The sequence below is a fragment of the Octodon degus genome, unplaced genomic scaffold (genome assembly GCF_000260255.1).
Source record: "Octodon degus isolate 3935 unplaced genomic scaffold, OctDeg1.0 scaffold00056, whole genome shotgun sequence".
NCBI classification, from domain to species: Eukaryota; Metazoa; Chordata; class Mammalia; order Rodentia; family Octodontidae; genus Octodon; species Octodon degus.
The window spans coordinates 11760654-11776329 of NW_004524632.1; the positions used below are offsets into that span (position 1 = coordinate 11760654).

A 15676-nucleotide genomic window follows, 5' to 3' on the forward strand; every position below is an offset into this window, starting at 1 on the left:
TGGGGCACTGAGCCAGCACAGGGCTGGGCAGGCGACTACAGAGGCGGGGGCAGCTGCCAGGCAGGCATCAGCATGGAAGGTAGGAGCCCTGCGGTTTGTGCAGACTGCGCCAAGCGACAAGGGCAATGCAGGACACCCCCGCCCTCCCACGGGCTGAGCAGAGGGCCCAGTGTCCCCAGCCAGGTAGCATGGTGCCCTCAGAGAGGGGCTTGCAGCACAGCTGTGGCTTTCAGACCCTGGAACCTGACAGGAGGTGGCCAGGGCATCTGCCTGGAGGAGCAGGGACCTTGCTGGGTGACACACACTGTTTCCAGGAGTTTTGGTGACGGTTTTAGTTGAGGTTTATTTTTTGGTTTTGGTGCCAAGGAGCCAACCCAGGACTTCCAACTTGCTAGGCAAGCGTTCTACCGCTGAGCCAATCCCCAGCCCCTGGAGGAGTTTTGAAGCTGGTGTCGAGGGAACAGGGAGCAGCTGCTAGCCCTTGGTGGATCTGGGGTGCAAGGGACAGTTTTTGTTCCCAGGGAGAAGTAATGGGCTTCTGAGCTCATGGGAATCGGTCTGGGGGTTGCTCCTCGGCTTGGGGGGTTTTGTTGTGTTGTTTTGTGGCACTGGGGTGGTGCTCTGCCACTGAGCAACATCCCCAAACCTTTTACCTACTGATTTTTGTCTGGCTTTGCCTCACGATGTGGCCCACGCTCGCCTGGGCTTGTGGTCCTCCCCGCTCAGCCTCCTGAGCGCTGGTACTGACAAGGGGAATGAAACTCTCCACCTGAAAGGTACCTTGGCCGGGTTCGCGTTCTCGAAAACTGAAGAGTGAATTTTAGGAAGAAACAGAGGTTAAGAGCAGAATATTTACTGGGGGAAAGAAAGCTTCTGTCCAAGAGGGACGAAAGGGAGGCCTGAGCATGTCCCCGGGCATCGTCTCTTCCAGGGACTTTCATAGAGTAAAACCATGCGGTGAGGCGGGTCTAAGGTGGAGAACATGAGCTTAGGTGGGCGTGAGGGGGACGAAAGTATGGCCAACCAGCGAGGCTGCAAGCACCCTCGCTCAGGCAAAATTGATTAAATCCAGAACCGCAGCAAGCCAATATAGAACAGGAGTTGATCCAGTAGTCAGCCGGTAGTAGTCGGATTAATGATTTCTTTTGGCTTCCTCAGGGCGATGATCCATGCCGGGCGCTTACCTTTCCGAGGTCAGGGTTTGCGCAGCCTTTGGTCTCTAGGTCTGGCCCACAGCAGGAGCGTCCTTGGCTCTCACAGCTGCAGCTGCCTTGCCTTCCGTGCCGCCTCAGGGCCTAGCCCTGTCTGACTGCCTATAACACTTTCCTAATTTAGGCCTGGGAGGGCAGGGCCCGGCTGTGGGCACGAGGGCTGCGGGAGTCCTGCCCGAGAGCTGGGCCAGGACGAGGGAGGGGCAGCCGCCGGCCCGGCCGGCTGGAGCGAGGGCTCATGGGTGGCCAGCTGCGGCGGGCGGCGCAGGCACAGCAGAGGAAGTGGCGCCCTATGACAGTGACTGACGCCGCGGCAGGCCTGGCAGCGTCTGGAGCTGCTGGAACAACCAGGCGTGCATATCCGGTGCTCCCCGGCCCTGTGCCCTGAGGCGGAGGCTGACTGGTCTCCAGGCCTGGGCGCCCCCACTCTGCAGATCCCACCCCCACCACAGGCAGCTGTCCCTCCAGCCCCACCCCATCAGTTCTGGTCGGAGAGCTGCCAGGTGGGAGGCAGCTGGCCCTCACCCCTGGCCTGTGCTCAGAAGCGCTGTTCCCACGACCCCAGACTCCAGGCCTGGAGAAGCCAGAACCCTGATTCTGGCGCACAAGGATGTCTGGACAGCAGGATGCCCACCCCTGCTGGAAGGCAGAGGACTGGAGCTGTTGTCCTTGTACCCAGTGCTGTCCTTAGGACGGCAGGCTGGTCCCTCCCGCAGCTGGCCTCCTCTGGGGACAGGCCTAGGGACCCAGCTGTCAGCAGTCTGGAGTTAATCGTTCACAAGGGGACACGTGGTTCCCATTGGTTCCTAGGCACAGAGCCCACCTGGACAAGGCCCAGTGTGTCCTGTAGGACACAGCGACGGGAGGCCATACAGAGACCCTGAACCCCACAGTGGCTGAGCCTGGGGATCCAAGGATGAGAACCCCGGGAAACTTCCAGGGCCCCTGAGCCAAGCCTTTCCCCTGGGACCCCGGGAGGCACAGGGGGCTGGCACTGAAGGGGGAGCCCCCAGGGGGCAGAAGACGGACCCCCAGGGCACAGAGCAGACAGTCCCATGAGAGCCCACCTTCCTATGGAGGAAGCTGAAGGAATCAGGAGGTCAGCACCTGCCGTGCAGCACCTCGGACCCCAGGGTGTGGGCGGGACCAGCACACTCACCAGCGTCCTCTCATCTGTTTATTAAGTCTTACTTTGTGCTGAGGATGGAACACAGGCCTGGCACCCCAGGCACACTCAGGCACCCTGCTCCCTCGTGGGGCTGCCAGGAGCCCCGAGCCCCAGGCTGTGAGCGCTCAGAATTCAAGGGGTGGCCAACGCTGATCCCCTCTCATGGAAGACAGAGGCCCTCAGATGGTGCAGCAGGCAAGAGCCTCAAGAGCACTGGGCTCCTGCCAGCCCCCCTGGGTCCCCTGGAGCAAGTTCAAGTTTTACATGTCTGTTCCAAACCCTACTCTGAAGCTGGACCTGGGCAGAGCTCCTCTGGTCAGGAACCAGGGTGCCTGGGCCCTTACCTACTTCAGCGCCCCAGTTTCCTCACCTGGAAAAGGAGGGCCACAGTGTCCCGACCAGGAGACACTGCAGGGTGACAAGTGCCTTCTGGGAAGTGTGTAGTCTTAGGAGTGGGCACAAGCACGTATTCCGCGCCTCCCAGGCAGCTACACTGTGACCAGGGCATCCTCCCTGTTCTGGGGGTTCTCCCACTTTAGCCAGGGACAGCGGCCTTCTGGTCAGTCCTAACAGGACTCCAGTACAAGGTTCAACAGTTTAAAGCACTGGTACATCTAGACAAGGGGCACGTGTCCTTTCATCCGGGCACTGTGAGAGGCTGAGGCAGGAGGATTAAAAGTTCCAGCCCAGCCTGGGCAAGTCAACAATTTAGCAGGACCTCCTCTCAAAATAAAAATAAGAAGGCGCTGGATGGGCTTGAAGCCCACTGTGAGGGCCCTGTGTACAATCTCCAACAGCACAAAAAAATAGTTTAACAGCCGGGCGTGGCGACCTGTGACTGTGATCCCAGCGCTCGAGTTTTAGGCAGAAGGATGAGGGTGCGAATTCCAGGCCATCCTGGGCTACAAAGTGAGCTCAAGGCCAGCCTGAACTGCACAGCGAGATCTTCTCTCAAAAAGACAAAAACACAAGTAACTAAATAAATAAATAGTTTAAGAAAAGCTCAGTACTGAGCTCCCACAGGTTCTCAGAGGCGACCCCAGGAGCTGCCGTGAGTCCACCTAGGTCCACCTGATCTCCTGGCCGGAACTCAGACAGCCAGATGTCCCGCAGCCGGCCGACCCCACCGGCTCCTTCATCCTCCGGGGCCTTCCTGCCCGCCACCCACCCGGCAGCAGATGAAAGCGCTGCGGCACCCCCACCCGCCCTCGTGACCCAGGGCCATAGGTCGCACCCCCACTCCCCTGTCCCCGCCCTGTGGCTCGATGCTTCCAATACGCATAGGCCCCGCCCAGGACCCGCCCCGGCCCAAGACCCGCCCCGCGGTCCGTTAAGATCTAGAGGCTGCGCCCCCTACTCACGAACACGCGTGGAGGCAGCGTGCAGTCGCCATGGTAACTACGCTGGCGGCCGCGGCCCTGCGGGGCGCCGCGGGGTCTAGGCTTCGCGGTCCCCGAGACGCGCGTAGGCTGAGCTGCAGCGCGCGGCTGGGCGCAGCTGGGGGCGCCAGCCCAGGACGCCGGCTGAGCACGGCGCGGGCCCGCCCAAGGACCCCGCGGGAGGAGACGGAGGGGGAACGCGCTCCGCTGCGCCCCGTGCGGCCGCGCCTCCCGCCGCCGGAGGCCCCCGCGGCACACCCGGGCAGCCGCTCGCAGGTGCAGCGCGACATCCAGGCCTTCCTGAGCCAGTGCGGCGCCAGCCCGGGGGAGGCGCGCCAGTGGCTCGCGCGCTTCCAGACTTGCCATCACGAGGATAACCGGCCCTTCGCGGTCATCGAGGTTCGCTGCGGTGGGCACTGGGGAGAAGGGGCCGTGGGAGGAACTCCTTGCTAGGCCAGCCCTGCCCCCAGGTGCCGCGGGGTCCAAGGTCGGAGGGCGGGCGTGGCGGGCAAAGGGCGCGGCGAGGCGGGCGCAGAAGCGGGGCCCAGCGAGACCCTGACCGCACGCCCTGGCACAGGTGGACGGCACAGTGCTTGGCTGCACGCGCGCCGTGTCCAGCCTGGCCTTCGCGCTGGCCTTCCTACAGCGCATGGACATGCGCCCGCTCGTGGTGCTGGGACTGCCGGCGCCCACCGCGCCCTCGGGCTGCCTGTCCTTCTGGGACGCCAAGGCGCAGCTGGCCCGCAGCTGCAAGGCGCTGGTGGATGCACTGCGCCACAACGCGGCGGCCGCGGTACCCTTCTTTGGTGGGGGCTCGGTGCTGAGCGCGGCCGAGCCCGCCCCGCACGCCAGGTGAGTCTTCAGGCCGCCTGGTGCCCACGCCCCTGGCCTATCCGAGTCCCCCAACAACTTCCCCCAGGTCGCCCACCGCGCCCTGCCCCTCACCCCGCCCCACTCGTAGCTACGGCGGCATCGTGGCCGTGGAGACCGACCTGTTGCGCTGGTGCCTGGAGGCGGGCAGTATCCCGATCCTGTGCCCTGTGGGGGAGACGGCCGCGCGCCGCGCTGTGCTGCTTGACTCGCTGGAGGTGGCGGCTGCGCTGGCCAAGGCGCTGCTGCCCACGAAGACCATCTTCCTCAACGCACAGGGCGGGTTGCGCGACGCACAACAGCAGGTGGTGTCCCGTCCCCCTCCCGGGCAGGGCTTCCGCGCGGTCGGTCGCACTCCCGGCTCACTGCCCGGTTACCACGCAGGTGCTGAGCAACGTGAACCTGCCGGCTGACCTGGACCTGGTGAGCAGCGCCGAGTGGGCCAGCCCGCGCGAGCGGCGCCAGGTGCGGCTCATCGTGGACGTGCTCAGCCGCCTGCCGCACCACTGCTCGGCGGTGGTCACGGCCCCGAGCGCTTTGCTCACCGAGCTCTTCAGCAACAAGGGTGAGCGGCCGGGGCTGCGGCCTGTGGGCATGGCGTAACTGGTCCAAGGGACTTGGCCTAGGTGGAACTTGGAGGGGCGGGGGCGGGCGGAGCTGAAGTCTTGGGGTGGGCGTGACCCCAGGAGAAGACGCGCTGGGAGATGGGGCTGAAGGCATTAGGTGGGCCGGTCAGGTGGCAGGGTCCCCAGAGATGCCCGTGCCCTGGCCCGCCCCATCCCCTGCAGGCGGCCCATCGGCCCCCGGTCACTCGCCCTCCCACGACCTACAGGCTCCGGAACCCTGTTCCAGAATGCAGAACGTGTGCTGCGTGTGCGCAGCCTGGACAGCCTGGACCAGGCCAGGCTGGTGACCCTGGTCAACACCAGCTTTGGCAAGAGGCTCCGTGACGACTACTTGGCGTCGCTGCAGCCGAGGCTGCACTCGGTCTACGTCTCAGAGGGGTGAGGGTTGACCCCGGGTGGCAGGCCCCACGGAGCTGGTGGACAGGCCATCCTGACAGGCTCTGCCCTGCCACCCAGGTACCATGCCGCTGCAATCCTAACGGTGGAGCCGGTGCTGGGGGGCACACCCTACCTGGACAAGTTCGTGGTGAGCGCAAGCCGCCAGGGTCAGGGCTCCGGCGAGATGCTTTGGGAGTGCCTGCAGCGGGACCTGCAAACGCTCTTCTGGCGCTCTCGGGTCACCAACCCCATCAACCCGTGGTAGGCTGGAGACGGCTTCCCTCTAGTCAGAGGCTACCGGGGTCCCTGCGGTCAGAGGCACAGCCCCTCCTGTCAGCGAACTCTCAGGCTCTTTTATGACTTTGAAGTGTTTTCTTGGCTTTTGAGATAACCTCTCCCTACATAGCCAAGGCTGGTCTCTAACTCATGGACACCCTGCCTCAGCCTCCAGACTGCTGAATGTTCTCTTTGACATTCTTCAGGCCTAGTTGCCAAGCTCCTGCACCTCCAGGCCTGCCACACCTCCCTGCTCACCACCACTGCACTTTAGATGCTAGGTAGTGACCAGGACGCCAGGCACAGTGGCCTGCATCTGTAATCCCAGCCATTCTGGAAGGCTGAGGCAGGAAGCTTACAAGTGGAGGCCCAGCCTGAGGAACTGAGTAACTTAGGGAGATCCTTTCTCAAAATTAGAAAAAAAAAAAATTACAGGGCTCAGGCTGGGCATGGTGGTACACACCTGCACTCGGGAGGCTGAAGCAGGAGGATTGATGTCAGTTTGAGGTCTACCTGAACTGCACAGCAAGACTGTCTCAAAAGGGGTGGGGGGTGGGGGGCTGAGAATGCATTCATCACAAAGGTCCAGAGTTCAACGCAAGCCGTGCTCTTCCCTCACCTGCCATCCCCATGTCCCAATGAAATAGTGGAGACAGCAGGGCCTTGCTGGTGTCCAGCCCGAAGCCCCGCCACACTCTAAGGTCCCTCCCTTCCTCCAGGTACTTCAAGCACAGCGATGGCAGCTTCTCCAACAAGCAGTGGATCTTTTTTTGGTTTGGCCTGGCTGACATCCGGGACTCCTATGAGCTGGTCAACCATGCCAAGGGGCTGCCAGACTCCTTCTGCAAGCCAGCCTTGGACCCAGGCAGCTGACCCCACTAGGCCTTGAGACTGACACTAGGGTGGACCAGAAACCCCTGTGGGGCTGGCTCAGTCTCAGAGGACACAGCCTGGCTCTGCCCAGAGGGCAGAGGTGGGGCCAGCTGGGGAGGGCCCAACCAAGACCTCAGAGCAAAGCCAGGGCCTCTGTCCTCACTTGGGCCAGGGGCAGTGGCCTCCTGCCAGGCACGGCAGCTCTGCCTAGAGCACCTCCTGTCTCCTGCCACCGCTGCCACTCACTCCATCAGTGCCTGGGAGCTTACACAGGGCTGAGTCAGCACAGGATAGAGGCCCAGCCGTGGTGGTCTACTCCCCGGGATCTTGCCCTGTGCAGCCCTGCCCTGCCCCTCCAGGCAGGCTGGGAGCCACGCCCGGACACCCAGTCTCTTTTACCTGCAAAGAGCCCAATGAAGCCATTGACAGTTGGTTTTGGCTTAAAACTCAATTTGGACAGTCTCCCTGGCCCAGCTGGAGGCTACCTTCCCAGCAAAACCAGCTCAGTGGGGAGGAGGCCAGAGGCCCCAGTCAACTCTCTGGTGGACTTGGTCCTGGGAATTGAACCAAGGGAACCCCAAGCTACACCCCAGCCTTATTTTGAGACAGGATCTCATTAAATTGCTCCGGTTGGTCTTCCATTTGTATCTTTCTGACTCAGCTGCCCAAGTAGCTGGAGCTACTTGGCCTGGCTCATTCAACATTTCTGAGTCACCATGATGGTCAGGTGCAGTGCTGTCTACCAGGACAAGTGGGGACATGGGCAGCAAAGGGCCACCATGGGAGAGAGGGCTGAGGTCCAAGGGTTGCATGCTCCTGCAGCATCTGGGTGTTGGGGTGCAGCCCAACTCTGGCTGCGTGCTGTGGCCTGAGGCTCACCTTGGGTATGACAGCGCTGGGGGTCCTCACTGGATCCTTCCCAGGGGCTGCCCCAGGAATGCAGGACTGAGGGAGAAGCCAAACGCACAGCTTCCTGAGGGCTGTGGGTGAGCTTTGTGGGGCTGGGCTGGGACCCAGAGCCGCTGGATCCTGGGGAGGAGCCCCAGAGCAACAGCACAGCCCAGAGCTGGAGACCTGTGCAAAGAGCCAGGCACCCGTGCGGAGTCTAGGAACAGAAGGCAATCCCGGTGGCCCATGGTCAGGCCTGGCCACACAGGCTTCCAAGAAACCTGACATTATAATCCCAGCACCTGGGCTGAGGCAGGGGGATCCCCGGGGAAGTCAGCCTGGAATACATTGACACCCCATCTCAAAAAACCCCATCAACCACAGCACAGGGGCAGTGCTTGTGGGGAGAACAGAAGCCAGGCCAAAGTTCGCCAGTGCCTCCTTCGGAGGACTATGTGGCCTGGTATTTAGGGGGCCACTGTAGCTGGCTGAGGTGGGATGGCCATTCCTGAGGCCATGGCGGCTGGCACGGCTCGGGCCTAGAGCCCGCATGCCTGCTATGGTGCCTGCTAGCAGGTCTCTAGGGCCCTCACCCACAGGCCAACACACAGCAAGGTGTAGTACCACACACCTGGCACCCAGCTCCAGGCTGAGGGAGGATGCCAGATTTACGCACAACCTGACAACCTGAGCAACTCAGCAAACCTTGTCTTTTTTTTTTTTGTGGAACCAGGGATTAAACTCAGGATCCTGCGCTCGCCAGGCGAACACTTATTCTACTGAGGCACCTCCCCAGGCTCCCGTTTTGGGTCTTTTTGAGACAGGGTCTCACGATGCAGCCCAGGCTGAGCTCACTCTGTAGCCCACGTTAGTCTTGTGCTGTTTATTTTCATACAGGGTCTCACTACACAGTTTGGACTCGTGGTGATTGTTCTGTTTCAGCCTCCCTAGTGCTGGGATTACAGGTGTGGGCCACCACACTGTTTCAGGCCGGCTCAGCATGTGGTCCTGGGGATCAAACTTGGGACCTTGCACTTGCCTGGCAGGCGCTTATGCTGCAGAGCGATCTCCCCAGCCTGGTCTTGAACTGTGGATGAACCTCCTACCACAGTCTCTGGAGTACTGGGATTACAGGTGTGTGCACCATGCCTGGCTCAAGACCTTGTCGTAAAAGGGCTGGGGGTGTGGCTCAGTGCCAGAGCAGCCACATTTAATCCCTAATACCACATTCAACAAGACGGTGGTGCAAATGGATTCTTCACAGTACTGCCTTTGGGACCATAGGCTCTTTTGCTGAGAATCCCCACATCTGTGAGTTAAAGACGTTTGGCTTGGTCACATTTCAGTCCACCGTCAGCCAGCCCCAAGGCAGGATGGCCTGGCATGGAAACCTAGCGGAGTGCAGCTCAGCTTGGGGGACGGGAAGTGGAGTGAAAGGAGGACCCAGAAAGGGAGGCACATAGACCCTTATAGGTCATGTCCCCGGTGACCCCTCTTCTAGCATACCCCACCTCCTAACAGGAAGTCAGCCCTCAGTCCCTGTAACCCAGTGGCCTTCCAAACCCATATGGCCCTGGGGAGACATCAGATACAAGCATAACAGGCCACCTTGCTCCCAGAAGGCTCCTGGGCATCTCACTGTGCAAAATGCATTTGGTCCATCTCTGAGAGTAGCCCAATCGTTTCTTGGCCTTTTGGCTAAGATCAAGTAAAGAGCTGCCCAAGTCCCACCAGTTCCAGGATTGCCAAAAATCAGTTCAAAGTCTCTGAGATTTAAGACAAACTCTTAGCCATGATCCCCTAGAAAAACCAAAGTAAGTTAACCCCTGCCCACATACAAAGGCACCAGGTAAACATTCCCACTCTGAAAGGGAAAGGGGACAGAGCCAGGCGTGGAGCTGCCTGCCTATAATCCCAGCACTCAGGGGCTGAAGCAGGAGTGCTCCAAGTTCAAGGTCAGCCTGGGCTACAAGTGAGGCACTGTCTCAAAAAGAGAGAAAAAGGAAAACAAAAAACAAGCATTTTTCGAAGAGAGCACAGCGAGACTGAAACCCAGCCGAGCGAGTACTAAATGCCATAGCTGGACGTCCAGCTCCAGGAACACGCCGTGGCGAGACGTGAGCACCGGAGGACCTGGGCCACCCCGCCTCCTCTCAGGCCAACAGCGCTCACTCCTGAGCCTTTCCAGACACTCCATGTGCTGGCTTTCCAACATCCTCGGGTCTGCACTCCGTTTCAGACCTGCTCTGGGGACACACAGCCTCGCAGCTCCTGAATCCGGGTGGAAGCCTTCCTGACCCCAATTTTGCACCCTGCAAAACCAGCAACATGGGGGTGGTGCCAAGGTCTGCCTCCTGCTGAGCAGCACCCAGGTCCTCTTGGATGGCAGCTGCAGAGGCCTCCGAGTGCCTGGATGGCTGAGTGTGGTGCAGTGAACACCGCGGAACCAATTCCCGAGGCAGCACCTGCCACGCACGGTGCCACAGGGCTGACCAAAGCAGGCTACAGCCTTGCATCCCCGAGGCTGCCCAGAGAGGGGCTCTCGCTGACTTGTGATACACCCTCAAGCCATTTGTCCTCATCGAAGGTACCTGGCTTCTTTCTAATGCTTATATTTTCAGCAACCAGGGTCTCTTCTGCCATTACAGGAGCTACTTTCTCTGTGAAAATCAGAACTTTTAAAATCACTCGGCCATGCCATTTGCAGAAAAAAAAAAAAAGCCATCAACAGCACCACACCACTATCTTCATGCTGGGTTAGACTGCCATCCTTAGTCTCCTGCAGTCTCAGGACAAGAGCAAAAAGTACACAAGTTTTCTGCCAGAGCAATAAATATGGCCTGTAGTCCAACTGCCAGAGGGGTCCCTTTTCCGAGGTCAAGCCTCCTGAATTTTGTCTTTATGGCCTGCCTTTAATTTTTTTTTTAAATTTTATTTGTGGGGGAGGGCAGCTCAGCCCACCAGGGGGCGGGGCGGGCTGGCATGTGGTGCTGGGGGATTGAACCGCAGTCCCTGTGCTGTGCTAAGCTTGTTCTAAGTAGGTGCTTTAGACCACTGAGCCATCTCACCAGCCCTAGCCTGCCTTTTTATCAACATTCTGATAAAATGCTTATTTGGGGTTTTGTGAGTTTGGTTTTTTTTGCGGAACCGAGGATTGACTCCGGTCCTTGTGCTTGCCAGGCAAGTGCTTATTCTACTGAGCTATCTCCCCGGCCCCCTTGTGTTGTTTTGAGATGGGTTCAACTCCTATGTAGTTCAGGCTGGCTTTGAATGTGCAGTAATCCTCCTGTCTCAGCCTCCTAAGTGCTGGGCTGACAGACATGTACCACCACACCGAGCCATCATTCTGAGCTCCAGCCAGAAATACCCACTAAGCTTAGCTTACACTGTTCTAGGGCTACTTCTCCAGACCTTTCCAGCCTCTTCCAGAGAACCAGCTCCAAAGGCTGCTGACCTGCCAGGTGAGGCGGCATCAAGGCAAAGACCCCACTCCCGGTACCAAAATCTGTTTTCCTTTCCTGTTGCTGTGACAGAGTACCTGATACCCACAACTTGGCTCACATTTCAGGCTGCCGTCAGCTGGTTCCAAGGCACTGGCCTGGCATGGGAAAAGCTGCTCATCTCATGACAGCCAGGAAGCAGGGAAAGGTAAAGAGGAGGGGGGGGGATGAGGGGGAGCCTTTCCAGGCCAACAACACAGCTAGTGACTGCCCCTTCCTTCCAGCCCACCTCTAACAGAATGTCAGCTGCAAGCCCATAATCCAGTCACCTCCCGAACACACAAGGTTTTGGGGGTTGCTGTGGATCTACACTACAACTGGCTCTGTCTCCTTTTCTCTGTCCATGTGAGGACCTGCACCCCACCCCTGCAGCCCTGGTCCCTCATTATATGTACTCTCCTCACCCTGCCCTGGAAGCCCGTTTTCCTCACAAACAGGAACAGCTCTGTGAGGCTTCAGTGTCAGGGCTCTCACCTTACAGAGCCCATCTGCGAACTTCAGGATAAGACCTGCCTTGTAACTACGAAAGGAAAGGAAACAAAAAACAAAAACCACAAAGGACCAAATCGATGAAGAAAAAGCATAATCCACAGCAGCGAGACCAGGGAGGCAGAAGGCAGGCTGCCTGCACTGCAAGACTCAGCCATCAGTGGCCAGGATGACTGCGGCCCCAAAGATGCCCACGTTCTCGCCAAGGAGCTTCATCTGGTTCCAGAATTCCACCCGCCGTGTGTGGTGCCAGTAGGCCACATTGCCATCGATGAGCAGCATGACTGGGGGCAGCAGCACTGCCAGGATTTGGGCAGCCAGTGTCACGTAGTAGCCGGACAGGAAGGCCAGGGCCAGGACACCATAGAGCAGGAAGAAGAGCTGGACCATGAACTCGCCTCCCGGGAGATGGTTCAGATACGCCAGCCGGTCCTCCTTGCTATGCTGCAGTGAGTACGCCTGGGGACACACCATCCTGAGACTCAATTCTAAAGCAGCGCCTCAGAAAGCGGGGCCCCACACTCTAGGCCCAGGAGGCGATAAGCCTCTTTTTCTCCCCTCAGGGCTTCTCACAGAAGGAAATGTGTCTCATAGGCCCTCCAAAGGGCTTGCAATGCCTGGGGATGGAGCTGAGGCCAAGTGCCTGGGACCTCCCAGGGAGACCCCATCATCTCTAGGTCTCAACTGGGCCCTGTACCCCACCACACCTCTCTTCCGTCTCCTCTCCCAGAACTCAAAAGGCTGGAACCCATGAGAGAACGAGCCCCCCATATTTCCCCAGCCCTCAGGCTTGGAACCACTTGTCTACCTGGTAGCAAGAATGTGGACAGAGAGTGCATGGGGGGCCCTTGAGGCTCAGGGCAGCCCTGGGAGTCAGGCCATCCATAGCTGGGTACAAGGCCTTGTGGTACCCCCTTCCCTGTGTGCTTCGGGGTGGGGCCCCTAATTCACTGCCCACAGGCACCTCCAGCCAGCAGGGCCCCAACCTACCACACAGATGAGGTAGATGCCCAGGAACACCTGGCCAGTGGACTGCAGAGAACGGCTGCGGGGCTTCCGGCGGTACATTTCTCCGGCTCCGCTAGCCAGCACTAAGAAGCCGCCAATGATGGCCACCGTGCGCGAGTACATGCGGACCTAGGGCCAGAGCAAAGGTCCCAGTCAAGAGCCGCGGCCACCACATTTCTCCTGGCTCCCATCTCTCCGTCCCACATCATGAACCCTCTTACCATTTCCAAGTGTGGAGGGCAGGTACAGCAGAGACACATAATTCTTTTTTACAGAAGTGGAAACTGAGGCCCAGAGGGGTTAACAAAATTGTCCATGGTCCTACAGAAAGTAAGTGGCAGAACCCAGACACCACACAGTGCCCCTTTCCCCACCCAGGGGCCGGAGAGGCCCGGTGTCCTGCTCTAGGATCTGCGCCATTTGAACAACAGCTCTCACCTCCCCGTGCTGTCCCGTCCACACACCTGGCTCCGTGGCTTCGTCCCACACAACCCCAACCCCGCTCCCGGCTACCGTGGACTCCCACACCTCACACCACAGGCGGGAGCGCCGAGCCAGCTCCAGGGCCCGCTGCCCGGGGCCCCTCCCGGCTCGGGGCGCGGGAGCCGGTGGCGTGGGCTCCGTCCAGCACGCACGGGCGGCCCGCCCCACTCGGACCTCGCGGGGAGGAGCCTGTGCGCCGGCCTGCGCGGGTCCGCGGCCGGACGGCCCGCTCACCTTCAGCCAGTCCCCATAGTGGACGTGGCCGCCCACGTAGGCGATGTAGGTGCTCACGGCCAGCTGCAGCGCGGCGCCCAGCGCAAACCAGCGCCGCTTGACGCCGAAGGACATGAAGCTGGCGCACAGCACAGCGGCGCCCATGTCGAAGTACAGGTAGGGCACAGGGATGTCGGGCTTCCTGCGGGCGAGAGCGTGCCTGAGCCGAGGTCGGAGGGACTGGGGCACAGCATCCCGCATCCCGCTTCCCGCTTCCCGCCGCGTGCGAGCCCCGGACCGAGCCGCACCGCCCGCGCTCCCGGCCTCGGGCCCAGGGCCCACGGCTCGCGTCGCTCCCGGACCCGCCCCCCACCGGACAGCGGCTGCGCAGGCGCTCACCGGCGTGCTTCGGCCCTCTCGGCATACAGCATGAGCTGGCTGAAGCAGCCCCAGAACGGGCAGCGCGTGAGCAGCACCGAGCCCAACTGCATGAGCAGCTGCAGTAGCCAGCGCCTGGAACCGATCTTCGACGCCATCTTGAGCAAGGGCAGTTCGCTGCGGCCTCACGCCGGATTGCCAGGCCCGCGCTGGAATGCGACGCGCAACTTCCGGCCGCACGCGCATCCCCTGCTCCCCGACTTCCGGAAGCACAGCTTCGGTTCTCTAGTTCCGGGTAGGAGCCGTCCCCTCAGCCACCGTAAGGCTCCAGCCCGCCCCGCCCCACCTGCTCTGTACCCGCAAAATTGAAACGTGGGCTGGAGTCAGGAGCAGCGAGACCGGAGCGTCCGGTAGCCGGGTCGTGGTGTGCCGGGCTGGAGCAGGCCACGCTGCAGAGGGCCCTCCCCAGCTGCGGGAGGGGGCGGTGACAGCGCCGCAAGGGCTCCGGCGCGCCCGCCTTTTTCCTTCTGCCCGGGGCATTAGGGAGCGACCCCGCGGCCTTCGCACTGAGTTGCATCTCGCACCGTCTAAGACAAGCTGGACTGGAATTTACAGTCCTCCTGCCACAGCCTCCCAAATCCTGGCATGTCAGGCCTGTGCCACCCGGCTGGCTTGTATTCGTGGCCCTTTTATTGCCAGTTTTCTGCCACTAGATCGCGAGCTCCACAGCCCCGGGACCAAGTATGCAGAACACCTGGGAACTCACGCTGCACACACAGTAAATGAACAATGTGTGCTGCAGCGTGCGGCTTGTGGTTGGTGCTCAGAAATAAGAGGCCGGAAGTACGGACACCCTGCGTCCCCAGGAAGGGGCTTTCACCGCCAAGACTGTCTGCTGGCGCCTGTGCGGGGCGTTCAGTTCTGCTTATGGTCCAGCATGACCTGAGTCTGGGCTGAAGGTCAGTGCAAGGTCTAGGTTGTTCAGTCCCCAGAGCCAAAAAGAAAAAGTGGCCCTTCCACCTTGGGATGCCTTTTTTTTTTTTGCAGAACCAGAGATTGAACTCAGACCCTTGCTCTTGCCAGGGAAGTGCTTATGCCACTGAGCCATCTCCCTGGCCCCTGCGAGCTTGTTGGCTGCTGTTCTGTGGTTGTTGCAGTTTTGCCACAGTGGCAGTGGCACCTGCTGCTTACCATCACGGTGCTGGGCCCCAACACCTTGCCACACTACTGCCAGCTTCTCACGGGGCTGCACCCTAGCCGGACGGCAACAACACAGGAGGGCAACGCCTGAGATGGGGTCTTGGGGCAGGGTCCCAAGCTGCCCTGCACCACTGCTTCCTGCTTCCTTTCCCTGCGTAGCACAGGGGAGAGCAGCTGACACACTGGCTCCCAGCGGCCAAGAGCCAGTGGGGCAGGCACAGACCTGGGGGCTGGGCAGCACCGTCCCCAGAGAAGCCACTGCGCGCAGAGCTGCTGGCCACACAAGCTCTGCGCCCAGTCTAGCGTCCTCTCTACCCTGCTCTGGGCAAGCACCCCAGCTGTCCCAGCCCTCAGAGGCTGAGGCAGGAGGACCCAAAGGTCAAGGCCTGCCAAGGTTACAGTAGGTTTGAGGCTAACCTGGACTACGCAGCCAGACCTGGCTCAAAAAACCAATGAACAGAACCCCTGGGCCCTTGCACCCCACCCCAGCTCTGGCTGCAGCAGGCGGCAGTGGGGGACCCTGGGGCCTCAGACCCTTCTGGGTAAGGAGCTGCAGCAGACACCCTCCTTGGCCCTCAAGGATGCACAAACCCAAGACATGAGTAATGGTTAAAAAAATTTGGGTTTTATTGTTTTTGCTAAACAATACTAAAAAAAATTTTTTTTTTCATTTTGAAGGCAGGGCTTGAATTATTTAATTTTGATCCATTCATTTAATTCAAAAAAAAAAAAAAAA

General features: G+C 60.1%; 2 protein-coding genes across 2 annotated transcripts; one reads left to right on the top strand and one right to left on the bottom strand.

The window, feature by feature from the left end:
• Positions 1 to 3730: 3730 nt before the first annotated feature.
• Nags (N-acetylglutamate synthase) lies at positions 3731 to 7047 on the top strand. Its single transcript, XM_004633930.2, has 7 exons — positions 3731 to 4157; positions 4336 to 4610; positions 4720 to 4933; positions 5013 to 5193; positions 5461 to 5632; positions 5711 to 5893; positions 6628 to 7047. Exons 1-7 carry the CDS (start codon positions 3771 to 3773, stop codon positions 6779 to 6781), a joined length of 1566 nt encoding a protein of 521 aa, XP_004633987.1. The 5' UTR covers positions 3731 to 3770; the 3' UTR covers positions 6782 to 7047.
• Positions 7048 to 11735: 4688 nt separating this feature from the next.
• Positions 11736 to 14204, bottom strand: Tmem101 (transmembrane protein 101). The gene is made up of 4 exons (XM_004633814.2): positions 13762 to 14204; positions 13384 to 13564; positions 12649 to 12795; positions 11736 to 12117 (listed from the first exon to the last, which is right to left on the bottom strand). Exons 1-4 carry the CDS (start codon positions 13896 to 13898, stop codon positions 11809 to 11811), a joined length of 774 nt encoding a protein of 257 aa, XP_004633871.1. The 5' UTR covers positions 13899 to 14204; the 3' UTR covers positions 11736 to 11808.
• Between the last annotated feature and the right edge of the window lie 1472 nt (positions 14205 to 15676).

Coding starts and splice junctions, on each gene's coding strand:
- Nags (XM_004633930.2), top strand. CDS start 3,771: ATGGTAACTACGCTGGCGGCCGCGGCCCTGCGGGGCGCCGCGGGGTCT. Junction 5,633..5,710: donor TCGGTCTACGTCTCAGAGGG/GTGAGGGTTGAC, acceptor CCTGCCACCCAG/GTACCATGCCGCTGCAATCC. Junction 5,894..6,627: donor ACCAACCCCATCAACCCGTG/GTAGGCTGGAGA, acceptor CCCTTCCTCCAG/GTACTTCAAGCACAGCGATG.
- Tmem101 (XM_004633814.2), bottom strand. CDS start 13,898: ATGGCGTCGAAGATCGGTTCCAGGCGCTGGCTACTGCAGCTGCTCATG. Junction 12,796..13,383: donor ACTATGGGGACTGGCTGAAG/GTGAGCGGGCCG, acceptor CTCTGGCCCTAG/GTCCGCATGTACTCGCGCAC. Junction 12,118..12,648: donor GCATCTACCTCATCTGTGTG/GTAGGTTGGGGC, acceptor GTGTGTCCCCAG/GCGTACTCACTGCAGCATAG.